This window comes from Gadus macrocephalus, chromosome 15 (assembly GCF_031168955.1).
Source record: "Gadus macrocephalus chromosome 15, ASM3116895v1".
Lineage (NCBI taxonomy): Eukaryota > Metazoa > Chordata > Actinopteri > Gadiformes > Gadidae > Gadus > Gadus macrocephalus.
In genome coordinates this window covers 24,111,299-24,139,254 of record NC_082396.1, presented here as the reverse complement: position 1 = coordinate 24,139,254, position 27,956 = coordinate 24,111,299, and the positions used below count along the sequence as shown (strand labels likewise).

Here is a 27,956-nt window from a genome sequence, read left to right as displayed (position 1 = left end):
GAGGTTAGGCAGGCAGACGGAGGGCTAGCAGGCAGACAGGTTAAGCAGACAGACGGTTGGCAAGCAGGCAGACAGGTTAAACAGATAGCAGGCAGACAGGTTCAGCAGACAGACGGTGGGCTAGCAGGCAGACAGGTTAAGCAGACGGACGGGGACTAGCAGGCAGGCCTTCAACATCCTCCATGTCCTTTGTACAACAAACGGGGCCAACAAAGGCACATCTGCTAAACCACCTTTATGGTTTCATGTAGCGTTTCAAAATAAGGGTCCGTGGAATGCCTTAATAATTTCAAGACCAGAAGGAGCTATTATCCACTTTGGCTATTTTTAATAAAAATTTGGCAGTATGGCAACGACAACAGTGAAATACTATTAGGGAGATAATGTTTATTGTACACATACAAATAAATTCTGTTAATAGAAAGTATTTATGCACCATAAAAACAAGATAGAAAACATTGTGTTCACCAATAAAAAGGACAAACAGTATTTTATAACAACAATAAAGGCACGTGTTGCATTTCTTAAATATGCTTTCATACTGTACATTGGGAATAAAAAAAGATTGGCTTGGTGTTTGGGCTAACTTGTGTGCTGCAGTGAAACCTGTTGGGTGTGTACAAATGATGGTTAATACAAACAGACACCACACACACAAATATACAGAGAACAGGGAATCATACATTCTACTGGAAACGCTATTTAAACACCATATTTTTCTCAACTTTCTTGGTTTTAAATTAAATTTCTAAGTGTTTCAACCTTTCCTTACCTTATTACCTTAACATATATCAAGATTAATATTTTTTTATGTAAGTCGCTTTGGATGCTGACAAATGTACATATTGTAAGTCCCTTTGGATAAAAGCATCTGCTAAATGCCCTAAATGTAAATTGAAAATGTTGAATTCATTATTCAACATTACATAATAATGATTACTTCTACTCACAAACAAAAGTTGAAGCCAGAATCAATATTCCATGAGGCACATTTTCATCTTGATATGGTGTTTGACAACCAATATCTATCACTCACAAAGTCCTCTTGGTCACATGGAATATATTGATGTATGTATCTGTGTATTCACACACACACACACACACACACACACACACACACACACACACACACACACACACACACACGCACAATAACACACACACACATACAACATTTCATCATCTACAGCTAATAGTTGCTTCATGGGTCCGTACTGTATGTCTCGAAGTGACACCACACTGGGTAGAATGGGTACATCAATTGAGTCTCTGGTTAACGGTTAATGGTCTGGCAGTGTGCTGAGGGATGACAATTAGATGCACGTCAATGTCTGGTGAAACCTCAGCTCTCTTCTGTCCTTTGCAGTCACAGGCGCAAAAGATTGAACCTTGGCCTTATTTTGCATTAGGTTGCATCATTTCTGCTCATGCTGCAAGAGGCACCTTAGAAAGCAGGAAAGTAGCTCATAGTTTTTTATGCAAGCTGGTTTCTACTGGCATTCTGAAAGCACTGATACCACATTTACTGTATGGGAGATGATACAGGAAGATTACGATATTGAGAGAGGTATGTTTGTTTCATGCATGAACATGTTTATAATCATATTGCATTTCAAACCATTAGGCAACAAATTATAATTGTAATAACTTAGTAGAGAATTAGAGAGGTTTCATATATCAAATAACTTCAAAAATTTCAGTGTTAATTGTGTTTTGCATTAACTGTGAGATCGGCCTTCAGTCGCAATTGTTAATATAATCAAGCCAATGGGTTAAAGAGCTTGAATAAAAGCATGGTAAAAAACAATTGAAAACTAAACTCAACTTAACATAATTTAAACAGAGGAAATCTCAGAAAGTCAATACATATTATGCAACAATGATGGCACATTTGAATGTTCATGGTACAAAAAGAGATTTTGGGGATTTTTCTTCTCCATTTTTTTTAGATTTCAAAATAGAAGTAAAGTTTACACATTTTACAATATAAAAATATTCAAGTATATTTCATAAAGAAAATTGGGATCTAAACATTGGCAACAATACTCAACCACTCCATATGATCAGAAAAAAAAAGTTCCATATGATCAGAATACCGTCTCAATGCAGTTCAAAATACACGATGAGGCCGGTATGAAATGGAAAGAGTGATGTCACTGTGAGATGATGTCATTGGTCCAATCAAGCCTCCCTCCCTCTGCTCTCCACCCCTCCGCTGTTGATCCAGGAAAAGACCCACGAGTAGACATTTACTGTTTTTATAACAAAGCTGAACCAATATTAAAATATCATAACTAACCCAAAATCACCTATCAGCAGAAACCAGGATTCCAGAAGCCTTTGACATGAAAAAAATATCAAAAAATTAAATACCCTAAGATTCAATAGGTTATGATAAATTCCTCTCTTCCAAACAATCACCAAAGGTGCAAGTTTGAATACCAGTTATCTGTATTGCTTGGTGTGATGAAACAGGTGGAGGCATCCATCCTCAATGGCACCCATTATTTTCCGCTGATTCCTAACGCCAAGATTTTGTCCAATGTCTCTTAGTTTCGGTAGATGGTAAAATCATTTCAAGTCAATATTGCTAACTCTCTCTCTCTCGCTGGCTCCCTCTCCCTCCCTCCCTCTCTCCCTGCCTCTCGCTCTCTCTCTCTCTCTCTCTCTCTCTCTCTCTCTCTTCCTCCCCCCCTCTCTCTCTCTGAATGTTGTTTCCCAAGCCAAGTCGAGAGGAAGTGAGCACAATGTGTTGTTTGCTCACAGGAGTGATAATGGAGACAGGAAGAGGTGGGTCCAACCTCCAGATGGACAGGAAGTGGTTTAAGTTGTTTGCTTTAGTTGATTAGAGGGAGGCAGAAGAGAGGGGAGAGACACAGTGTGTGAGACAGGGTGTATGAGGAAGAGAGGGGAGAGACGAGGTGTGTGAGACAGGGTGTATGAGGAAGAGAGGGAAGAGAGGGAAAAGAGTAAAAGAGTGGGAGAGAGAGAGAGAGAGAGGGAGATTGTGTGTTTTTGCATTATGTGTGTGTGTTTGTGTGAGGCCGTGTGTGCCTGAGTGTTCATGCACATGTGTGTGTGTGTTAGTGTTGGTGGGTTGTATATGTAGCCAACAGGAGAAAAAAATATGGTTTCCAGCTATTGTCTCCACCGGTAATCAAACGTCATTCCAGCGTTTCAAAAAACACAGTCGAGTCCAACAGCAGAACAAAAACAAAAGAAGCTCTAACCACATTTTCCAAACTTTGAACAATGAATGAAAAAATAAGTGTGCCATACTTTCGGCTCATTTGTTGACAAATCTTTTGACATTTCAGGCCGAGCACAAAAAACCCTCAAGGCATAGAATGGAGTATTATGACTATTTTGACTATTTTGACATACTTGCCAAGGTAAAGGAAGGTAAACAAAACTAAATATGGTAAAGTCAAAGGAACTAAATAAAATGAACCTAAACTCAATCCAACTACATGATGATCATCAGCATTAAGTTTGGTCATTAGTTCTTGGCTCCAGGACTCACTACAGCCCATCACATGCTGACAGATGTTTCAGCGACAGTAGCAGAAAGGAAGCAAGGTTAGGCATATCCACACCACCTCAGAGCTGTACAGAGCCCTCCCGGACCTCGGGGCAACCACAACATCCCAAAAAGCTTTTTTTTCTGAAGCCGGGCTTCCTGACTTGTCTTAATGACTTTTCTCATGGGCCTGACAGAATCCAGCTTCCATCGCTCCCGTCTGTCTGCTTGTCTAGGCAGTGTGCATGTGTGTGCAGTGTGTAACACACTGCTTCCCTGTCTGTCTGTCCACAAAGCTAAGCCTGTGCTCCGATTGTAGTTTATTTGACATGACAAGTTTTTCTTCGTTGTAAAAATTAATTTCAACGTGATGCGATCAAAATAGCTCAGGTGTCTTTGTTTAACAACCCGCTAGCACAGTTCTGTTTCAAACAAAACCCTTCCACTCACATTCACGAAGAAAAGGTGGAAGTCAGAAACCGAATAACTAAGAAAACAAGTAGCAACCAAACAAAACCTGTTTGATTACTGCCAATATTTTCAATTGCAATAATACTTAATAACATATTTCCATACAATATCATAGTCAACCTCAAGTTCGGATATGGCACAAGACAGCGTAGGTTTTTTTGTTGATTTTGTTCTGTGTTTTATGCTCTCTACAGCAGCTCTACGCACCTGCTGAGGACAGAACGGAATCAGAGGAAATGGAGAGCTTGGACTTCAGGGCTCACACCCGATGGCAACCTCCAAGCAGACAATAGATTGTTATGGCCCACGGAAGAGGGGGAAAGACCTTACAGAAGGATGGACTGTGATGGACAAAAGTGTGAGTCTTGCTCCAGTTCCTCGATGATATCATACCACTGCAACCTCTTTCCATTTCATCGAGATTTACACAGGTTGGCATTTCATCGAAAGGGGAGGCAAAGATGTTCTAATAGCCTAATCTCTTGTGTATCGCTGGTTGGGCTGTGGTGACACTGGTTTATGGTGGCTTTGGGGAGCCTACACACACTAAGAGCATGAGTATCTACAGTGGAAAGAACAAATCCGTCTGCATCACACGGACTCTCCTTCATTTCTCAGAAGCTGGAACACTATTTATAGGCAGTGATAGCCGATAGCTCTTACCACCTCCTCCCTATGACAAAGGGAAGAGATTAAAGAATAATACCATCAAATATGGCTACTATGCTTCTGTGCAACCAAGCGTCAGACATGCTATGTGTGTGTGTGTGTTTTGAGAGAGATTTTAGTGTTACTGAGTTTCGTTTGAGTGTTTGAGTGTTAATAGCTATGTGGTGTGTGTGTGTGTGTGTGTGTTTCGACATCAAGGTTCATCTGAGGACGAGGGCGGGTATCCTGCGCCCCCCTCAGTAGGGGAGGTAGGCCTCAAGCTCGTCCACGCCGTACAGCTCAGCCAGGGTCCTGAAGCGCGGCCCCCAGTCGCTGAGGAAGTCGTACTCGGGGCCCCCGGAGCCGGCGGAGGAGCAGGAGCTCTCCAAGGAGCTCAGGCTGCCGGCCAGCGATCCGGGGCCGCCCTCGTAGCCGTAGATGTGCAGCGTGTCATAGGGCACGGCCTCGCGGTCCGCATCTGCCTCGTCCTTCTTGGCCTCGATCATCACAGCCATGTCGCCCTTGCAGGCGGCCGGCGGCTGGGGGGGGGGGAGGAGGTGGGGCGGCAGCAGTGGGTGGTGCTGCTGGTGGAGCTGTCCACAGGGCTGCTTCTGCACCCGGGCGTAAAGGGAGGGGTGGATCCCATGGTCCGGGTGGAGCAGCAGGGAGCCGTCGTGGCGGGCGGACGTCAGGATGGACACGTCGTAGCTAGAGGAGGACACCACCGTCAGAGTTCAGCTCAGTAGCAAGTCCCCTTAATCACAGTGACACAAGGGGCTTCACAGCTCCACCCTATGACACCCCCCAACCCTCTGAAGGCCAAGAAGAACCCCCTAATGAGCAGGGAAAAACCTTAGGAAGGATCGCATGAAATGGGATCCCTCCTTCCAGTTAGGAGATCCATGCCTCCATAATAAACAGACATATTGGCAGCATGAGTTGTGAAGGAGAAGTACAGCCCAAAACACCAAGACAACGTTATAAACTATTTAATAGTGATAATAGTAATAGTGTACAACGAACTCCAGGTCCTACTTTAGCTTTTCGTGTAGTATTTTACTTTACTTCCTTGAAACTTGATTTCTGTAGGCATTGCTGCAGTAGTAACAGCGTGGTTTAATGGAAAAGAATGTCTTCAAATCACTGTCAATCATCAAGCATAAGTTTCAGTTATCAGTTTAATTCTCCTATGACAAGAACTCCTTGTGGGAATGCAGAGGAGGGCGCACACTTTACTGCCGGGCCAGCAGCCTGCTAAATGCAGGATGCACATGGGCTTTGCGGTCTTGGGGCGTGGCCATGTAGCCATGTAGCAACAAGGTTTCAGCGTCAACCCCAGAACAGCCGGGCAGCAACTCATTGGATATCCCTTCTTGCGTTTAAGCGTAAACTTGCAAGCCTCATAAATAGCTGCAGAACTAAATGCAATAAAATAACAAAAAAAGCTGAAAGCGAGCGATGTAGGTTGGAAATCAAGCACAAATGAACTGTCATTGGGTTTTCTAGAATGCAGAACGGGCTAAGCTAACATTACCGCCGCCTAGCTAGCTCTCCTAGCCAAGTCACCAGTCTTTAATCCGGCGGCCGTCACAATTATCGAAGCCTCTCATACATATCAATATGGTACATTTGATAAATGGCACCCTCAGATTGTGGTAAGCCAGCCAAACGACAGCTAGTCGAATGATTTTAATAACGATAGGGTATAAAAAACATTGAAGCTTAGTAGGGTTGTACATCACCAATAGACGATGTCAGAGTGTATCAAGCTGTGTTTCTGTTATGATGTAAGGCAGGGATGGGCAACTTTCATGATAAAGAGGGCCACATTTTTCATCATAACCATCGGAGGGCCACATGACTGCACACTTCAACTAAACGTGAGCTGAGAGAAGCTACACAATTTTGAATTTGGTAGATATGATTTCATGTATTCTGGTGCATTTTGGGGATGGCCACTACCTAAAAAATCATCCAGGATCATAACCTATGTACGGTGTGTTAATTGAACCAACATACATTCATTTCATGTTTTCCATGCTCAAACAGCCACATGAATGGTCAGTATTTTTATCAGTGCAAAAGGCTCACATACATCATCATTCAATTAAGTCAAAAAACTGAAAAACAGTGGCCCAACATTAAGTGCAACAACTCAATGAACTCAAACCCAACAAGCAGTTGTAGTAGTTGTAGTGGCGACTTAAGTGGATATCTTTAATGACTGATAGCGCTTCCAAGCAAACTAGACGCATGGGTTTGCCTTCGAATTCTATGAATTCTTCTCATCTTTCTTGACCGAGTTTTCTGTAACTCGATCGATTATTATTATTATTTTTTTTTTAGTTTTTTTATTATGTGCAGGCCTGACTGAGTGAGGATGCGGGCCGCACTGAGTGAGGATGCGCATCCCTGATGTAAGGCATCATGTGCTTGTCACCACAGGTGCAGAGGGAGGGTAAGGGTACTAGAAACAGTCTCTCATTTTGAACACCTGGTTGAGATAACGTTTCCTACATCATATAGGACAAAAGGCTTTCCTACCCATTGGTGTCCATCTCCCCTCCGCCCTCCTCATCATAGGTGACCAGCTGCTCATGGATCTCCCCGCTGTGCTTCATGCTGGCCAGAGACTCCTTCTGGAAACGCCTCCTCATCACCACCAGGATAACTATGACTAGGACCAATCAGATGATTACATGACCTGTCAGATGAATGCATGACCGATCAGATGAATACATGACCAATAGGATGAACACACGACCGATCAGATGAATACACAACCGATCAGATGAATACACGACGGATCAGATGAACACCTGACCGATCATATGAATACATGACTAATCAGATGAATACATGACCAATCAGGTGAAAACATGACCGATCAAATTAATTCAAGCGAGGTGGACCGACCTTCCTTCTGCCCTTCATTAGCTCTCCCTCCGTGGTCACCCATCCTTAGCGTATTAGGGGACTAAAACCCTGTCTCTTTTAGGTCTCTGAATGTTTGTGGACAGACCTTGAAAAGGCCAACGAATACTTCTACCTTATTGCAACCCCATAAGTACCCAGCGGGGCTTGAACCGGCAACCCCTGGGTTGGAAGCGAACACTGTAACTGCTACACTTGGATCATGAGTGACTTGGAAAGCAATGGTGATTGATGACTTTGATCTTCTTGATCAACCTCCTATTTGAACAATAATGGTAATGAACATCAACATTGAAATTAATTTGACTTCATCGTCGCCTTGGGCATGTGCCACATTTCCACTCAGCAAGACATACCACCACTCACTATTAAAGTCCCCCAGATCAAGATCACCAATGTGACGAGATATCTGTGCTTAATTCAAATGTTGATGTGGCTTTCAACAGAGAGCGATGGAGAGAATGGTGAATCGTGGGAACAAGGAAGGAATGAAGTAAAGAGAGAAAGCGATGCATTGGGGAGCTTTGAAGACATTTGATTAGACCCCAAGTCTTCTGGCCCGTCCTGCCTCTCTGCGTCTCAGCGGGCCAAAGGCATTAGCCATGCCTTTAGTTTAGGGCTGGCCCAGCTCATTTAAATCTGCATGGGAAAGCAGCAGATTCATCTTTTACAGTGCAGGCTTTCTGCTTTAAAAAGCTCTAGTGATAACAGACTTAGAAGACGGAAGAGGGCAACGTTTAAAAGAAGACAGAGAGTTCTTCTTTTCTTCTGTCTTTCCCAAACCGGACTTGGTGAGAATGAGTGAATGGAGACGGAGAGAAACAGCTGTGGCTGATAATGAACATGTTAAATAGTTAATTTGCTCTGCAGTGGGAAAAGGGGAGATGGGGGGGTTGTTTGATAAAGAGAATATGCGACGAGAGAGGGGGGGGGCTAGGCAGAGGATGTTAGAGCCAGAGGGCCGGAGCAGCATAGAGTAAACCCCTGAATGAATAGTTAATAGGTGCAGTGTCTTGGGTTTAATAAGAACGACTGCAACTTAAGAGCAGATAAACACTCCTCATTACAACTTAACTTATTTTGCTCGTTCTCACACAATGCTTGTCTAATGCTACTTTCTCTCAACTTCTTTCTTACTCTCAGGTAGTTTTGATTCCTTTTCCTGTGCCCTGTGTCTTGATGACTGACTTTGTAACAGATGTTAGGTTATCATTTCTCTTCACCGACCAGTCCAGGTAGTGTCTGATTACCAAGGATTAGAAACATGTCAGTATTTCACCTTGCGAGAAATATCAGATTTTCCTTTCCTGCCCTCAAAATTCCCAAATTTCCCAGATTAAGGAGTAGCTCGTCTGCAGTTACACAAAGCATCTCCTCAATTTAAGCAAATAAGTGGAGCAGAAGCTTTCAAAGAGAATACTGCGCTCACAACCAAAGACATCATTTACTCATCCTCCTTGCTGCATTATTCATTCAAACCAACAATACTGGGAGAAAAGCTGGAAGGGCAGAAGCGTGTTTCTGTTTGTTTCTCTGAGCGCGTATGAGTGTATTTCTCACGGCAGAAGTTTTAGATCCATCATTCATGCAATGCTTTCACATCATTACGATGGAATTCTTCATTTATAAATATATCAACTCAAAATAAAATGTTCTGTACCCAGGGCTGTTAAAAAGTGACACCACAACTGGGTCTTCTGGCAGCTAACCTGCTCCTTAGTTCTAGTCTTTATCAACTCACCCAGGATGGTGAGGATGCAGACCAGAATGGCAATGAGAGCATGGATGCTGACTCCCATCCGCAGAGCAGCAGCTTTACACTGGGTGTGTATCCTCCGGGAATCACAGCGGCACACCTGAGGCAACAATCAACAAATCAACAAAACAATCAATCAATGAAAATATGATGCATTTGTAACATTATACTTTTTTTTTGGTAGTTACTATGAACTTTAAGAGTTTACACTCACAAATGAATGACCCCCCCCACACACACACACACACACACACACACACCTTGATGGGCACGTGCATGACGCTGCTCCTCGGCGGTCGCCCTCCGTCGTCCACGCGGACCCCCAGGGTGTAGTCTCTGGGGTCGTCCAGGCGGAAGGTGCCCTGTCTCACCAGGATCACTGCGGTGTTGTCTGAGGCGTCTGCAACGTCCACAACAACATCAACGTCACTCCCATGTCGCTGCTGTTCATCAAGTTCTGTAGAACCACAATGAAGGCCAGCCTCTCCGTTCTTCAGAGAGGCTGTAGGTCGGTAGCAGGGCCAGAGCCATTGGCCCGCTGTTTGTGAGTGAAATGCTCTGTAACAGTATCTGTTTATGGTTCACTGCGCGTGATACTATGCATCAATAGTTGCAGGCGTCATGAGACAATATCGATTTAAGTCTGCTCCCGGCTGTTTTCGACCTATCAATCCCTGATTCGTTCAGGAAATCCATCTTGCATGTTAAGCACAAGCACACACGCAACGTTTTGGTGGCTCCATCCTCGGAGAGTGAGCAGAGAGAACGGGGGCCTTCTTTTGGCTTTTTATTCTTCAAATTGTTCCCACTTATTATTTTATGCTCACTCTTAAACCTAGCATAGCTTTAACTGTCACAATCATTTGAGGTTCCCAAGATCTTGGGAATCTTTGGGAATTTTGCAATGTCCCATTTTTGCATGTGAAACAATACTGTAACTATAAATGAAGAAACGTACGCCTTTGTTACTGAATCCACTCCTGAAGTGGCGTAAACCCCAGTATTCACCTCTATGTATCTCTTCTATTGTAATTATTAGCGGCACGGCGGAGCATGGATCAGCGCAGAATATAATGGAATAGAAAGGAATATAATGGAAATTAATTGAATGGACGAGAATAGAATAGAAAATAATATAAAAGCTCATTGAAGTGTACAGCAAAGAGCCACCCAGACCAGAACATAAGAAGGGCTACTTGTAGAACTAAGCAGGACTGGCCCCCCGCTTGGCCCCAGAGAGGAGGCCCCTGGATTGATAAGGACACAATAGAATCATTACTCAAATCTCTGCTGAGCACAGCATCCTAGGGGAAGACCTTTTCATACACAATGTCAAGAGGAACGAGGAAGAAGAACAACACAATAGCAGGAAGCTAGGGCAGCGCAAAACATAACGCTGGTGGGTGAACAGCCTGCTGGAAACAGTCCAGCAAGGAGAGTCTTAATAGAAGAAGCAGTACGTCTTACGTTGTTAAGAACCATCATCAGTTTACTGGTTAGACTGTGGAAAAACTATACATTGTTTTAGTGGAAAGACCTTGAAGACATAGCAGTACTCTACAGCTCTGGGGCCATATTCACAAAGGATCTTAGGGCTAAAAGTAGGTCCTAACTGGCGAATTTAGGAGTAACTCCTAAGAATAATGGGCGTGTCACTCTTAAATTTAGGACTCCTAACTTTTTTCACTAAGAGCAATTCACAAAGTATTTTAGGCCTAAAAGTAGCACCTATGTCTAGGAGAGCTTGAAAGTCCTCAAGAGGACTCCTAACTCAGTAAGACCTATTCACAAAGAATCGTAGAAAATGGCTGCCAGACTAAATGTTTTGGAGACAATGGAAGACTGTGAGTTAATGAAGAGATATAGGCTAAATCGTGAGGGTATTAAACTTGTTGTGGAGTTAGTGCGGGATGCAATAACATCCCGGACTAACAGGAATAATCAGATTAGTCCCGAAATAAAATGTTTGGCAACACTACGTTATTTAGCAACAGGGAAAATGCAACTTTGCAATGCCGACGATTTAGGAATATCGCAACCATCAGTCAGCCGTGCCATAAACCAAACTATCAACGCGCTCTCTAGACCACATATCATCCAACAGTTTATCCGGTTTCCTTTGGACATTCAACAATTACACAGGATCAAAGCCATGATTCGCGCATTTTAATGGAGATCGGTCTGAGGCAGCTTTTTGAGAGGCACCATGTACCAGTTGGGTGTCATATGCTGTGTGACAGTGGCCATCCCTGCAAGACGTGGCTCTTGACACCCTACCTCAATCCACAACCGGGAGCACAGTTAAAGTATAACATGTAAGTTATTGCGCAGATTGCGCTTAGTCGTATGAGTAAAACACATCGTATTGGTTATTTGACGCCTTTTATTTGTTGAATCCATATTTATTATTGTTTACTGTTTTCCTCCATATATGTTAGAGCACACAAACATACACGAAATGTTGTGGAGAGAGGAATTGGGCAGATGAAACATCGGTTTCATGTCCTCCACGGCGAAATACGCCTCACCCCAGAGAAGGCAAGCACAGTCATCACTGTATGTGCCATTCTACACAACCTCTGCAAGCGGAGGAACATTCCACATCCAGACTATGATGATGATGATGACGACTATGAAGAGGACGATGACCACGATAATGATGATGATGATGGCGATCAACATGACAATGAATTTGGCCGTGTGGAGCCGACTGGACTGGCATTTAGGGATCACTTTGTGAATACACATTTTAGGTAAACACCTTGGCACAAATCAGTCAACACACATTTGTGTAGTTCATAACATTTATTATCTTTCAATTTTTCCATTTTACCTATTTTTATTGTTTGCTTTCTCTCTCTCTCCCTCTTGAACGTGCAGGCTAGAACGTCATTATCGTGGTCTGCACATCATGCGTGTATTCTGCTAACTGCACTATAACTACTTTCATTTCAATTCATTTCTAGCATAGGCTATTTCCTTGTTTTTCGGTGATTCAGTGGGCTCGTCTGAACAACCAATCACCGCACTGACCGCTTCTAAACTCGTGCACGAGAATCAACGTAATCCATAGCAACGGCGCGTCACTCTTAGTTCACTCTTAGTGATTCATCTTTAGTAAAAGTAGGTCTCAGCGGCTTTGTGAATAACTTTAAAGAAAAAACTCCTACGTAAAATGTTTTAGCGCGAGTTAGGAGCACTTCTAGCGGTAAGATAAAATGCTTTGTGAATACGGCCCCTGATGTGTTAAAGGTCATCCTATCTCTTATTCTCTGCCAGATTTCACGCGGTGTCTCGTGACACGCGGGACTTCAGTGGATATGCCAAACAACATCTGTTAAATATTAATGTGTAGGAGCTTTTCCTAGTTCACCACTCAATTAGTCCAGGGGTTGTGTTCCATGTAGATATTCTCTCGCTCTCTCTCTCACTACCAATATGTTTGGTTCAAACCGCTGTCTCTTTACCATACGTCTGTGTTTCCTTGGCTCCATTTGTGTGTGATCAGTGTAAATGAGTCTGGACTGGTCTCACACGCCACAGATGAGTGTTTAAATAAGTCAAGGGAAATAATGGAGCATGGCAAGTCAACACCACATGTGTGTGTGTGTGTGTGTGTGTGTGTGTGTGTGTGTGTGTGTGTGTGTGTGTGTGTGTGTGTGTGTGTGTGTGTGTGTGTGTGTGTGTGTGTGTGTGTGTGTGAGGGTGTGTGTGTGTGTGTGTGTGTGTGTGAGGGTGTGTGTGTGTGTGACTAGGGGGAGTGTACATGTGTTTTTTTTCGATCCATATTCATTATACAAGCCCACCTGTTTTAAGGAGCATGTCTGATGAATAGTTCATAATACGTCCAGCTCCTTCCCCCCACAGTGTGTCTGCTGTGTTGGTGTCTCAACACTGACACCAAGCATGTGCAGATTCATGAGTACACAACCAGCGAGGTGTCCACTAGTAGACCGGAGGAACACAGGGGTTTGTGACATAATGCCAGCACCCCCTTCAGCCCAACTCACCCCCTCCCTCACCAATCCCCCACACTCCCTCTCCACCCCTCCCTCTCTGCTCTGTCTCTATCCTTTTCTTTCCTCTTTCCCTAATCTCCATTTCACCATTTTAACATTTCTCCTGCTCCTCATTTCCTCTCCTTGCTGCTTCCTCAACCCCTGCCGTATTTTCCTATCCTCTTGTCTACTTTTTCCTTCTCCCCTCCCCCAATCAGGCAATTGATCTTCTCTCATTCTGCTTTTCCATTTCTTCTGTATAATCTACTATCCCCCCCTCCCCTCGCTCCAGAACGGTCAGTCGGTCAATCGATTAGACTGAACATGGATCGATCGACATGAAGATCATTCTTCATCACACGTCTTCTCAGATCAATATAAATCAATAGTTCTTCTCAGATCAATGCTTATAATTCAGTTTTTTGGATCAATGCTTGCTAATTCTGCTTCTCAGATCAATGTAAATTAATACTTTCTCTTGACTGCCTGCAAGACAATCTGAGCAGATTTCAGACAACACTTTGGGCTCTGGTAACTTGGGCAAAAGTAATCACCATATTATCTAGAGCGATCTCTTAAAGGTGGTCCCATGTGCTGTTCATTCCATTGATATAAAGAAAGAATGTTACAAGATGAACAAGCCAAAGGAGGCCAGAAGGAATGAGGGCTCTGCATGGCGAGAGGTACGTACTCTTTGTGATGGTGAAGTTGTCACTGGGATTGACCAGAGAGTAGTGGAAATAGGCAACCTGCTCATCCCTGTCAGTGGCACTTAACCTCCCGATTACCTGAGAGAGACAAGAGACAGGAGCCAGGAAACAGGAGAAAGAGACAGAGACAGGAGACAGAAGACAGGAGACAGGAGACAGGAGAAAATAAACAGGAGACAGCAGACAGGAGACAGAAGACAGGAGACAAGAAACAACAGACAACAGACAGGAGACAGGAGACAGAAGACAGGAGACAAGAAACAGGAGACAGCAGACAGGAGACAGAAGACAGGAGACAAGAAACAAGAGACAACAGACAGGAGACAGGATACAGATATAGAGACAGAGACAGGAGACAGGAGACAGGAGACAGGATACAGAGACAGAGACAGAGACAGGAGACAAGAGACAAGAGACAGGAGACAGGAGACAAGAGACAAGAGACAAGAGACAAGAGACAGGAAACAGGAGAAAGAGACAGAGACAGGAGACAGGAGACAGGAGACAGGAGTCAAGAGACAAGAGACAAGAGACAAGAGACAGGAAACAGGAGACAGGATACAGAGATAGAGATAGAGACAGGAGCCAGAAGACAGGAGACAGCAGACAGGAGACAGGAGACAGCAGACAGGAGACAGGAGCCAGGAGACAAGAGACAAGAGACAGGAGACAGGTTTGCTCAGTGCATCCAACATGAATCAAGAATCGTCAATCAATAAATCAACCATTCAACAAATCAACAAATTCACAAATTACCAATCAGGCACTAAATAAATGTATTAAGCATTTTATAATGTAACAATTAAACAATTCAATAATTAACCATTTAACAAATTAACCAATGAACAAATACAAATCTTACAACACCAATTACACATTAGGAAATAACACAATTAGGCATACAGTCACTAAGTCAGCTTATCCCATCAGTATAACTGACGTGTATTCAGGGTCCTACCGTTCCCGCCATGTCGTTCTCACAAACAAAGATGTCGTCCCAGACCAGCTCCGGAGCGTTGTCGTTCAAATCCTGAACAGAGATGTTGACTCTGACCAAGGAGTGCAGCCCTAGAGAGAGAGAAGGCAGCTCAATCAGACGGACCACGAGGGGGGGCCCTCACCTGAACCCCCTTTACATCCGTTAACAACAGGGGGGGCCCTCTACTGAACCCCCTTTATGAAACAGCGTGTGTGTGTGTGTGTGTGTGTGTGTGTGTGTGTGTGTGTGTGTGTGTGTGTGTGTGTGTGTGTGCAGTGTGTTTGTGTGTGTGTGTGTATGTGTGTGTGTGTGTGTGTGTGTGTGTGTGTGTGTGTGTAGGGCTTACCACTTGGCTCTTCCTGGGCTCTGACTTGGAAGATGTGTGTCGTCCTCAGCTCTCGGTCCAGCTTCCTCAAAATGAACAGTTGGCCGGTGACAGGGTTCACACCAACAGGACACTCCTGGTCCTCCACAGAGTACCTGAGCAGGAGGAGGGAAGAGAGAGAGAGGAACAGTGAGCGGGAGGGAGAAAGAGTGGGAGGAACAGAGCGAGAGGAATTTAAGAGAGCCTTTCATTTGTTGGTCAGACAACCAGATCAAGAAGAGTAAAACTAATGATAGAAAATGCCATTTTGAGGATGGGAGAAAAATGACTTACAGTTTTTTTCAATTTATTGATCACATTTTGCAAAACTTGGCTCATTGTGTCAAAACTCAACACACAAGCAAATAAGACACAACACTGATGTCAAATTGAAACTCCTAAATCAAAACCTAATAATCCTTAATCAAAATGTCCCTCTGATGACAAAATGATACACACTTGTATCATATGAATACACTTTCAGATCAGCAGCAACACACTACTCTACTTCATATAAAACACTGCAGTCTTTCATATTCACTATTTTTATTCAGTTCCACAGAAGGCAACAACCAAAAAATCAAATACAATACTGTACATTGCAATACTGTACTTTACAGTGCAGTAAATTCAGTTGAAACAAAAATACGTTTTTTTGCCAATTGCTTGAACACTATAGGCACATGCTTAGACCAAAGTAGCACAACTTGAAGTTTTTGTTACTGTACCTTATAGTTTTTTTCAATTGCTTGAACACTATAGACACATGCTTAAACCAAAGTAACACAACTTGAAGTTTTTGTTTCTATACTATACCTTACACATGTAACCATTCCTTAAACAAAAGCGCTGCATTGCACTATAGTTTGCAATTGTGCAACACACTTGCTCCTTTCTGCATCACACTTGCTCCTGCACACTACACACTATTTCATACATAAGTCTCTTACAGTTTTTTTCAATTGCTTGAACACTATAGACACATGCTTAGACCAAAGCAACACAACTTGAAGTTTTTGTTTCTATACCTTAAACCAGGGATGGGCAACTTTCAAGATAAAGAGGGACACATTTTTCATCATAACCATGCATGACTAACCGTACATGACTGCACACTTCAACTAAACGTGAGCTGAGAGAAGCTACACAATTTTGAATTTGGTAGATATGATTTCCTGTATTCTGGTGCATTTTGGGGATGGCCACTACCTAAAAAATCCTCCAGAATTATAACCTATGTACGGTATGTTAATTGAACCAACATACATTCATTTCATGTTTTCCATGCTCAAACAGCCACATGAATGGTCAGTATTTGTATCAGTGCAAAGGGCTCACATACATCATCATTCAATGAAGTCAAAAAACTGAAAAACAGTGGCCCAACATTAAGTGCAACAACTCAATGAACTCAAACCCAACAAGCAGTTGTAGTAGTTGTAGTGGCGACACCATTACAACCTTCAAGTCACAACTCAAAACTCACCTGTTCAAACTCGCACACAACGTCTAACTGATCACTGTTTTGATTGTTTGTTTGTTTTGTTTTGTCTTGTTTTTGTTTTATTTATTTCTTATTAATTATGTTTATTTATTTATTTTTTCCACAATGTCTTGTTTTTTTAAACGATTTATGATGACTATATGCTCTGTAAGGTGACCTTGGGTGTCTTGAAAGGCGCCTCTAAATTAAATGTATTATTATTATTATATTATTATTAAGTGGATATCTTTAATGACTGATATCGCTTCTAAGCAAACTAGACGCATGGGTTTGCCTTCGAATTCTATGAATTCTTCTCATCTTTCTTGACCGAGTTTTCTGTAACTCGATCAATTATTATTATTCTTTTTTTTTTCTTCTTTTTTTTTATTGTGTGCGGGCCTGACTGAGTGAGGATGCGGGCCGCACTGAGTGAGGATGCGGGCCGCCAGTTGCCCATCCCTGCCTTAAACACATGTAACCATTCCTTAAACAAAAGCGCTGCTTTGCACTTTAGTTGCAATTGTGCAACACACTTGCTCCTTTCTGCAACACACTTGCTCCTGCACACTACACACTATTTCATACATAAGACACTTAATTCAAAAATGACGTCTCATTGTAGCATTGGGAATACACATCTATTCAAAATCCTAAACACATTGGTTACTTAAAATTCTTACATACACACCTGAAAACACATTCTTCCAAAACAACTATCAGCCTGCTACAAAAAGGCCTCAGTTACAGTAAGCCATTTTGAGGACTTTGCAAGCATGGATGCAGGAAGAGCAAGAGGCAGCGGTAGAGGAGGAAGAGGAGGACAGAGACATAGAGGAGGACGTGGTGGAAGAGGCCGTGCACGGAACATTACTTCCGATGACATAAGAGCAACTTTAGTGGACCATGTCATAAACCATGGTCTGACTATGAGGGAAGCTGGGTAGAGAGTCCACCCTAATCTAAGCCGTTTTACAGTTTCATCCATAATAAGGACATTCCGACTGGAAAACAGGTATGTCTTCAACTCTCTCTCTTTCTATTCTACTCAGACTGTATCTAGAGTATTTGCAGTACTTACCATATCACATGTACTGTATTGCAGGGTGGCTAATGCTCCTTTTAGTATGAAAGTGGTAGTTTTGTGACATACTGTGATTACCTACATTGAGATGTTTCAGTACTTTCTATGGTATATACAGTAAAGTACAGTATATACAGTACTGTAAAAAAGAAGCAAACCAATACAGTAACATTTTGTGGTTGCTTTTTTCTATCAAATGACTAGAAGATCTTCTGGGGGCGGACGCCAACACCTGTTTACCCAACAGCAGGAACTTGCCATTGTTGACCTGGTCAGAGCAAACAATGCAATCCGTCTCAACCAGCTACAGCAACAAATACTTGCAGATAGAGAAGTATTCAATAACATAGAGCGAGTAAGCATTTCCACTATCAGACGCAGCTTGGTAAAGCACCAAATTACCATAAAGCAATTGTACAGGGTCCCATTTGAGAGCAACAGTGTCAGGGTCAAAGGACTTCGACGTGAATATGTACAGGTAAGTGTTACAGTCCGTTACAATTACAATACAGTATTGGTGTCATCCAGTTAGAGCTGAATATGTGCCATTGTATCAGTACCACATAGATACATTCAGAGAAGTATCAGGTACCTGTTTGATGGGGTGGGGGTTCTGTATGTGTAGTACTGTAGTTGAGTGTTTTGAGTAATGCCATCCAAAATATGTATTACATGTATTTTTTTTTTGTTACAGAGCATCTTGGAGATGGATGGAGCTGCACAGCCTCATGAATTTATTTACATTGATGAGGCTGGATTCAACCTCAGCAAAACAAGACGACGGGTCGTAACATTATTGGCCAAAGGGGTAATTGTGCAAGTCCCGGGGCAGCGCGGGGGAAATATCTCATTGTGTGCTGCCATAAGCCTTCAAGGGTTACTGCACCATCAAGCAAAACTATGTCCCTTCAATACCGAACATATAATAACATTTCTGGATGGACTTCACGATGCAGCTGTACAGGACAGACCAGAGCAGCCCAGGTTTGTTGTTGTCTGGGATAATGTTAGTTTCCATCGGGCTGCTCTGGTCCACAATTGGTTCACCAACCATCATCACTTTGAAGTCCTATACTTGCCCCCTTACACACCATTTCTAAACCCCATAGAAGATTATTTTTTTCGGCTTTGAGACGGCAGGTATATGACCGCCAACCACATGCTCGCATGCCTCTTCTACAGGCCATGAAACAGGTCTGCGGAGTCATCGACTTAGGGTCAATCCATAGATGGATTTGGCACACAAGGCAATATTTTCCCCGATGCTTAGCGGGAGAAAACATTGCTTGTGATGTTGATGAGATCCTATGGCCAGACCCCAACAGACGGCAGGATCCATAAGCCTACCCACGCACAATTGCCATGTTTTTCTGTGTTTACAGTACAGTAGGGTTTATTTTTGTTTTATTTTTGCTCAAACTGTATTTACTGCACTGTAATGTACAGTACTGCAATGTACAGTATTTAGTATTTGATCTTTTGGTTGTGGTGAAAACTTGCCTTCTGTGGAACTGAATAAAAACAGTGGAAATGGAAAACTGCAGTGTTTTATACAAAGTAGACTAGTGTGTCGCTGCTGATCTGAAAGTGTGTTCATATGATACAAGTGTGTATCATTTTGTCACCAGAGTGACATTTTGACAAAGGATTGTTTGGTTTTGATAGTAGAGTTTAAATTCAACATAGATGTGAATGGTATATTTCTCAGTGTTGTGTCTTATTTGCTTGTGTGTTGAGTTTTAACACAATGAGCCAAGTTTTGCAAAATGTGTTCAAGCAATTGAAAAAAACTCAAACAAAAATATACCAAACAACACTACTGTGCTCTAAACACAGAAAAAAAGGCAATTGTGAGTGGGTGGGCTTATGTATCCTCGCATTGTCAATCCATCCAATGGATTGACCTTACATGTATGTGACCGTTGGCGGTTACACACATGCCATCTTCAAGCCGAAAAAAACCCTTCTATAGCGTTTAGAAATGGTGAGTACAAGATTTCAAGTTGTTTATGGTTGGTGTACCAGTTCCAGACCAAAACAGCCCGATGGAATCAAACATTATCCCAGACAACAACAAACCTTGGCTAGTCTGATCTGTCCTGTTCAGCTGCATCATGAAGTGCATCTAGAAAATGTGATGATATGTTGGGTATTGTACTAGGGACCTATTTTTGCATGATGGTGCAGTTACTCTTGAAGGCTTATGGTGGCACACAATGATATATTTCCCCCGCGCTGCCCCGTGATGTGCGCAATTGCCCTTTGGCATTTTTGTAGCTGGCTGGTAGGTGTTCAGTTTTGTAAGTAAGGGTTTTCAGGTGTGTATCTAAGTATTTTCAATTACCCGATGTGTTTTGTATTTTGAATAGATTTCATTTTTTAACTAAGTTCCTGTATGTGTCATAGACATGAAATAGTGTGTAGTGGGGTGCTGGAGGGGTTACTGCTATATTTAAAAATGTATTTCAGGGGAAACAGATGTTATTTGGTGATTTTCCATTATTCGAATACCTTTGTGCTGTATTGAAATGCTCCCCCAGAGTTCTCCTATTAAATATTTACAGGCCACCCACAAACTCTGCAAATTCTTTCGATGACTTCACAGAATTATTATCTAGCATCTCTACAGACTTTGACTGTCTAGTTATAACTGATGACTTCAATTTTCATACTGATGATTTGAATGACAAGTGTGCAAAAAAACTGTCTCAACATGTGAAAGAGGCTACTCATTGTAAGGGGCACACTCTAGACCTGGTTATCACAAAGGGCCTCAATGTTTCTGTATCTCTCTGTGACTGATCCTTCCTTGTCTGATCACTTTTGTGTTTTCTTTAATCTATCTTTTATTCCCGACATACAGCCAAAATCAAATACTGTCAAAAAACGGTATATCAATGAAGATTCTAATGTACTGTCTAAAAAGGCCATATCCTTGCTACCACCTCTCAACCCATGTTCTGCTAATGATCTTGTAGAAAACTTTAATTTTAACATTTTGAGATTTAAGTAAAATTAAGTAAAATCATTGAGAAAGTTGTCCTCCAGCAACTTAATCACTTCCTGGCGTCAACTGGTTGCTATGACACCTTCCGATCAGGATTTCGACCCCTGCACAGCACCGAGACCGCCCTTATTAAAGTTGCAAATGACATCTGTCTTAACACAAACCCTGGCAAAACCTCAATACTAATGCTACTAGACCTCAGTGCTGCATTTGACACTGTAGACCATATAATACTTTTGGACAGGTTAGAAAACTGGGTGGGGCTTTCAGGCACAGTCTTAAATTGGTTCAGGTTCTACCTACAAAATAGGAACAACTTTGTTTCCATTGGCGACTTTGTATCAAAATCAATCAACGTGACATGTGGAGTCCCACAAGGTTCGATCTTAGGACCCTTTTTATTCAACATCTACATGCTCCCACTAGGAAAAATCATGCACAATAACAATATTGATAATCATTGCTATGCTGATGACACCCATATCTATGTATCGCTATTACCCAATGACTATCGGCCCATAGATCTGCTTTGCCAGTGCATTGAGCAAGTGAAAGACTTGATGTGCCGAAATTTCCTTCAACTAAATAAGGACAAAACAGAGATAATTATATTTGGTGCTAATACGGAAAGGCTTAAAGTAACACCTTCACTCTCTGTCCCTGAAAACCAGAAATCTAGGGGTTATCATGGATTCAGATTTACATTTCGACAGTCACATCAAATCAGTTACGAAATCTGCTTATCACCTTAAAAATGTAGCAAGACTTAGAGGGCTCATGTCCACTGAAGACTTACAAAAACTTGTACATGCCTTTATCACTTGCTTGATTACTGCAATGGTCTCCTTACAGGTCTCCCAAAACAAACTCTAAGGAAGCTTCAGCTTGTTCAGAATGATGCTGCTAGAATTCTAACAAAGACCAAACCTTTTTAACATACTACACCAATTCTTAAATTGTTACATTGGCTTCATGTAGGTCAGGTAATTGATTTTCAAATCATGTTGCTAATCTATAAATCCCTACATGGTTTTGGGCCAAAATAATTAACTGATATGATTCCACTACATAAGCCTTCTAGACCACTAAGATCTTCTTAGACCAATCTGTTAATTGTCCCCAGAGTAAACACGAAACATGGGAAAGCAGGATTTAGTAACAATTCAACAAACAGCTGGAATGAACTCCCTGAGGATTTAAGACTTGCCCCAACTCTGACCACCTTTAAAACAAGACTGAAGGCTTTTAGGTTTGCTTTAGTTTTCTGCTAAATCTTTAATACATTGCATTTTTAACTTTGCCTTTATTTTCTATTTTTACCAGATAGATACATGATCTGATACCAGAGAGAAAGGATTAGGGTTTAAGACCCAAGTTCTGTCTGGGTCCTAAAATCTGGGTTGGAGTCCCAGAGAAAGGACCAAGTTCCTTTAGGTCGGGTCGGAGTTCCAGAGAAAGGATCAAGTTCCTTTAGGTCAGGTTGAAGTCCCAGAGAAAGGCCTGAGTTCTGTCTGGGTTAGTGTCCCGACGTCTGTCTGGGTTGGAGTCCCAGAATAAGGCCTTTGGTTCGTGGTTAGAGTCCCGACGTGTGTCTGGGTTAGAGTCTTAGAGTCTGGGTTAGAGTCCTAGAATAAAAATAGACTAGAATCCGGGATGGTGTCCCAGAGAAAGGACCAAGTTCCTATAGGTCGGGTTGGAGTCCCAACGTGGGTGCCAAATTCCTTTAGGTCGGTTTGGAGTCCCGACGTGGGTACCAGAGAGACGGTTGATCTGATCTTAAATACATTGCACTTTCTAAAATGCTGATCTATTTTACCCATTTCTTTGCATATGTTTTCTTTTACTTATTTATTATTTTATTTTATTGTATGAAAATGTTTATATGTGAAGCACTTTGTGTCTACCTTGTGTATGAACAGTGCTATATAAATAAAGTTGCCTTACCTTGCCTAGTGTGCAGGAATAAGTGTGTTGCAGAAAGGAGCAAGTGTGTTGCACAATTGCAACTAAAGTGCAAAGCAGCGCTTTTGTTTAAGGTATAGTAACAACAACTTCAAGTTGTGTTACTTTGGTCTAAGCATGTGTCTATATAGTGTTCAAGCAATTGGCAAAAACTGTAATATAGATGATAGTGCTGTCAGTTTAACGCATTATTAACGGCGTTAACGCAAACCAATTTTAACGGTGTTATTTTTTTTATCGTGCGATTAACGCTCTTTTGGCGTGCCAAATGTTGTTGTTTTTTCACCTGCTGTCTAGCAACAACTAGCCACTTTAGAAAAACTACAACACCATACCGGGGGCCTGTACCACGAAGCTCACTTAGAGGGTTAGCGAGGTATGTTGAGCTCAAAGCCTGGGTTAGTTGTACCACGAAAGTCGATCTCTTTTAGCGTCGCTGTATCACCATGGTGACTTATGCTCGCAACGAAACCTGGTCGGGAGCAGTTTTTCGGCTTAGTCTAGCCGGAGATCGGCTACTTAAATCGGCGTGCGCAGCTTCCTAGCCCCTCCTCTGACAATGGCGTCACCATTTGTGGGTGTTCCCGTGGACCTCGGCGCACTTCTCGTACAGGCGTCTCTCCGGAGACAGAGGGTTTTTACGGGACAGAACCGATCCCTTAATTGGCATTGTCTGACGATATTCAGATTTCAGACTTTATTGTCATTGTGCAAACAACGAAATTGGGGTTCTTCATGAGAGATACAGATTCTAATCAGAGGGTGTTCGTTATTTGATCGTCCTTTTGGACCTTATGCAGACAATGCTTACTGTTGCGCATTGTGTCTCCGTGACAGAGTGCTAGAGTGGAGGTAGCTCGTCAGTCTTGAATTTCTGCGCGGGAGGTTCGACTCCCAAGTGACGCGAATTTATGTGAAGCATAAAAAATCCCAATTCTCATGCATATGGAATACTTATTCACTAAAGCTTATGGAATTATATTTTTGTGCTTATTTCGAACTTGAACCCATATTTTCAAGGCCGTGCTGGCACCACATCTATGGGGGTAAAATGCATGATGATAGACCGGCGAATTTGAACCCCGGTCGTTCGGGTCTTATACTAATCCACTACGCTACAGCCGCTACCTCTCAGCGGTTGATAACATGCGATACATTTCTTACATAGGGTGTATTTAAAGTGAATTCCCTAAATGATAGAATAAGGCAGGACGGACGTTGCTTATGCATTTTTAAATCATCATCATTCTATTTGGATTAATGGCGAACAATTCTGCATTTGGCATAGTTATTTTATAGACATGCATAATCTTTTCACTTAAACGCATATAGATTGCTTGATCTATCGTAATGGTGAGAAAAATGACGCAAAAAACACCCCTTTCAAGTGAACGCACACTGAACCTAAAGCGGAAAACCTGGTTCAACTAATTGAATCTAAAGTGAGCTTCGTGGTACCATTTAACTCTGATTGCGAGTTGCGGCTCTGTCGAGCCAGGTTTTCCCAAGAAAGCCTGGGTATGTTCAGCGAGGTTCGTGGTATACCCCTGCACGAGAGTTCAATGTTGTCATTAGCTATTGCTCCTTTCTGACCAATCGCAGCTCAAGGCTCCCCTGGGCTGTACCACTTCGGGAGGGGCCGCTCAGTTACTCCCCTGTAGACAAAATCGACTTGGTCGTGACGTTGACGGTTTGTGTTGGGGCTGTTGAGTGAGTGAGGGGTTGCGGGTGCACAGCTCAAGGTGCCGGACGACGCTGCAAGGAACTTTTATGAACGCATATTGTTATCCCGCAGTAATCAGCCCGACAGCCCCGAAATGTTAACGGCCCTCAGGGAATACTCCCGACTCTCCCAATTACCACTCCGCCACCGTGTGTGTGTGTGTGTGTGTGTGTGTGTGTGTGTGTGTGTGTGTGTGTGTGTGTGTGTGTGTGTGTGTGTGTGTGTGTGTGTTTGTGTGTGTAGGCGTTATTCGATAGCCTGGTAATGTGTATAGGCCTACGTACGGTAGGAATATTCATGCTGGTTTAAATAATAAATGTTATAGTATTTCCCATCTTTGCTGAGTAAGAGTTTTTTTCGAAAGTTCCGTGAATGAAACATATAAAAGCCTGCGCTATTTAAGTTTTACGTTAGGTCTACCACTGTCATTCACCTACCCGATGTCAAGTGGACCGGGTTGAATTCACTGCGGGTCTCTCTTCTTAAATCCATCTTACCAAATATATTTTATTCTTCTCACACTCTCTGATCTCACTAAACGGCTAGCAGCACGAAATCAAGGGATATTTAGAATATAATTTTTTTTTTGATTAATCGCGAGTTAACTATGACATTAATGCGATAAATTGCGATTAAATCTTTGAATCGCTTGACAGCACTAAAAGATGAATAATGGAACATAAAGGTAGCTAAATGGATCTGACAGGCGGACAGACTGAGACATACCGCATGGCCTTATTGGCTTGGTCGGGGTCTGTGGCACTGACGATGCCGATGTTGGTTGCCATTTCTTCCTCCATCACACTGAATGCATAGCTGGGTTTTGAGAAGACGGGCGGTTCATCCACATCCAGCACCCTGATGTTCACCTGCCACATAACAAGTCAACACAAACACAGTTGGCCTGGGAGCGGCTGAATTTAGAGTTGGGATTCATGTGTGCTTTCAATGTCTGTGTTTCATTTGGGTTATGCCCTAGGCATGGTACCAATTGCCTTTCTTTCACCGTAGTAAACAGATGTTTAGAAACCATGTTGTATATCTTACCTTTAACAAATTTTGTTAAAGAGACAAATAAAGGAAAAAACGAATATATAATGAGGTCTATAGTAAGAGAGTTGTGGTAGCATGCCAAGGCTAGTGGGATGTCCTATTCCTACAGCTCCTAGGAAAACATCCCGCTTATGAACTGGTACAATGACCAGTGAGTTAAATGTTGTTTGTTCTGGTCCCTACGCAGGGGACTTGGACAACCACAGTGCCATACAATGAGGCCCTGGCTGTGATGGAATGGATGGAGGCAAATATAAATCGCAGTAGAAATCGAGACTCTACCTGGATTTAGAAGGTTTGGCAAGCATCCGCCATTGTTTGTGGGGGATGTGTGTGCGCGTTTGTGCCTGTGTGTGTGTGTGGGTGTTAGGAGTTTACCCTGGCCTTGGTGATGGAGACGTCCTTGTTGTCAGCGGGGAACTGCAGGCTGTTCTCGTGCACATCCACAATGAAGCTGTAACTGCTCTTGGTCTCGTAGTCTAAGGCCTGGTGTGTGTGTGTGTGTGTGTGTGTGTGTGTGTGTGTGTGTGTGTGTGTGTGTGTGTGTGTGTGTGTGTGTGTGTGTCAATGTGTGTGTGTTTGTGTTTGCATGTGTGTGTTTGTGTGTGTGTGTGTGTGTGTGTGTGTGTGTGTGTGTGTGTGTGTGTGTGTGTGTGTGTGGAAAATATGAAACAGAAAGCAACCTATCAACATTTTATCAGCCATGAATCAGACTTAGAGTGTAAAATGTTTAGGGACACCTCGATCACAAAAAGCTATAACCTAATTAAGTGCTGACGATGTATGATGGACAGGTATACCTCTGAACGCTATGAAGCTAGTTATATTTAACTAAGCTTGCAGGGTAGCAGGTAGCATCATGCTTCTGTGCATGCACATGCACATGTATTTTGAGTTCCAATTAAAGAGGGGTGGAGGTGGAGGTGGGGTCGAAATAATTTGACACATTTGATAATTTAAAAATTTACTTTAAACTAACGCAATAGTTACTTTCCAGAGTAACTAGTTACTTTTACAATTTGTAACGGAGTAACTTCTTTAGTTACTTTTTGGGAGAAGTAACTAGTTACTGTAACTAATTACTTTTTTAAAGTAACTTAAACTTTTTTTTAACCGACTAACATCGGTTAATACACACATTTTGACACACCGACGGCAGAGTCAACCATGCAAGGCGACAGCCAGCTCTTCAGGTGCAGTTAGGGTAAAGTGTCTTGCTCGGGGACACATCAACACTCAGCTAGGAGGAGCTGGTGAATGAACTAGCAACCTTTTGGTTACAAGCCAACCCTGACACAATAAATAAACATTTTCAATCACATCCTTTAAAAATGCAAACACTGCCCAAATTTTTTTTGCCAAAGGACCCAGTCCTGGCTGCTGGTGTGTGAGGTGGACAAAGCCCCCATGGGAGTGTCCCAGCGGTACCTTTTTGAGCATAAGGTGGCCGTCCTTCTGCAGGCTGCGGGCGAGGGCAAACTGGCTGCTAAGGTTCGGCTGGATGGTGAACACAGGCTCTTTGTTCTGGATCTCATCCCGGTCGTCCAGAGTCAGAGTCCCGATCTTCTCCTCCAGCCTCTGGTTCTCCGGCACGCTGAGATCGTATGTGTCTGTGGTGTTACAGGCGAGATCAGATTTTTCTTGCCCTCTTGGGGGCTTGGGTCAGGGGGGTGTCTTAAATACTTGGCCTGTTATGCCATTTGAGACTGTAACTGTGACTAAGGGCTATACAAATAAAATTGAATTAAATGTAATCCTAGCGTGTAGCTCTGATCGTACGTGTCTGTGGTATTACAGATCGGAGATCAGATCCTATTGTGCAGTGTTCTCCATTTATTTAAAACATTGTCCCACCGACTATTCATGAATTTCGTTATATAATCATCAACATGTCAAGTGAACTGCCGCTCTCCATTCCCTGTTTCATTTGGGTCACATGTCTCATTTTTGTAATTTCAGATTCAGCTTTGTGTGTGGGGAGACTTTGAGTTGCACATCGATATAATATGAATATCACCAAAGACGTATCACATGATAATCACCAACCTAAAAACTGCCGCTGAACAGCATGTCTGACTTAACAGTCTCTGTCTGTAGTCAATTAGGTGCATATCAACAAATCTGGTGGTTGAGTGCAAAAGTAATTTAATTAAGTGTCGAAGTGTCATATAAATTGGACTGACTGCAATGTATGTGTCTAAACAGAGAACCAAGGTCCATGATAATCAATTTAATTTAAATCTTTATTAATACATCGACCAAAA

At 42.5% G+C, this 27,956-nt stretch overlaps 1 protein-coding gene across 1 annotated transcript in view; it reads right to left on the bottom strand.

Moving 5' to 3' along the window:
• Positions 1-308: 308 nt before the first annotated feature.
• The window catches only part of cdh5 (cadherin 5), a 49,365-nt gene continuing 21,717 nt past the window's right edge, over positions 309-27,956 (bottom strand). Inside the window, exons 6-15 of the mRNA XM_060072541.1 lie at positions 27,121-27,302; positions 26,071-26,178; positions 25,366-25,508; positions 15,363-15,496; positions 14,996-15,105; positions 14,019-14,115; positions 9,590-9,729; positions 9,315-9,429; positions 7,184-7,316; positions 309-5,347 (exon numbers count right to left, since the gene is read on the bottom strand). Of these exons, the coding sequence (XP_059928524.1) occupies positions 4,897-5,347; positions 7,184-7,316; positions 9,315-9,429; positions 9,590-9,729; positions 14,019-14,115; positions 14,996-15,105; positions 15,363-15,496; positions 25,366-25,508; positions 26,071-26,178; positions 27,121-27,302 (1,613 nt within the window). The 3' untranslated portion in view covers positions 309-4,896. The remainder of the gene's footprint in view (positions 5,348-7,183; positions 7,317-9,314; positions 9,430-9,589; positions 9,730-14,018; positions 14,116-14,995; positions 15,106-15,362; positions 15,497-25,365; positions 25,509-26,070; positions 26,179-27,120; positions 27,303-27,956) is intronic.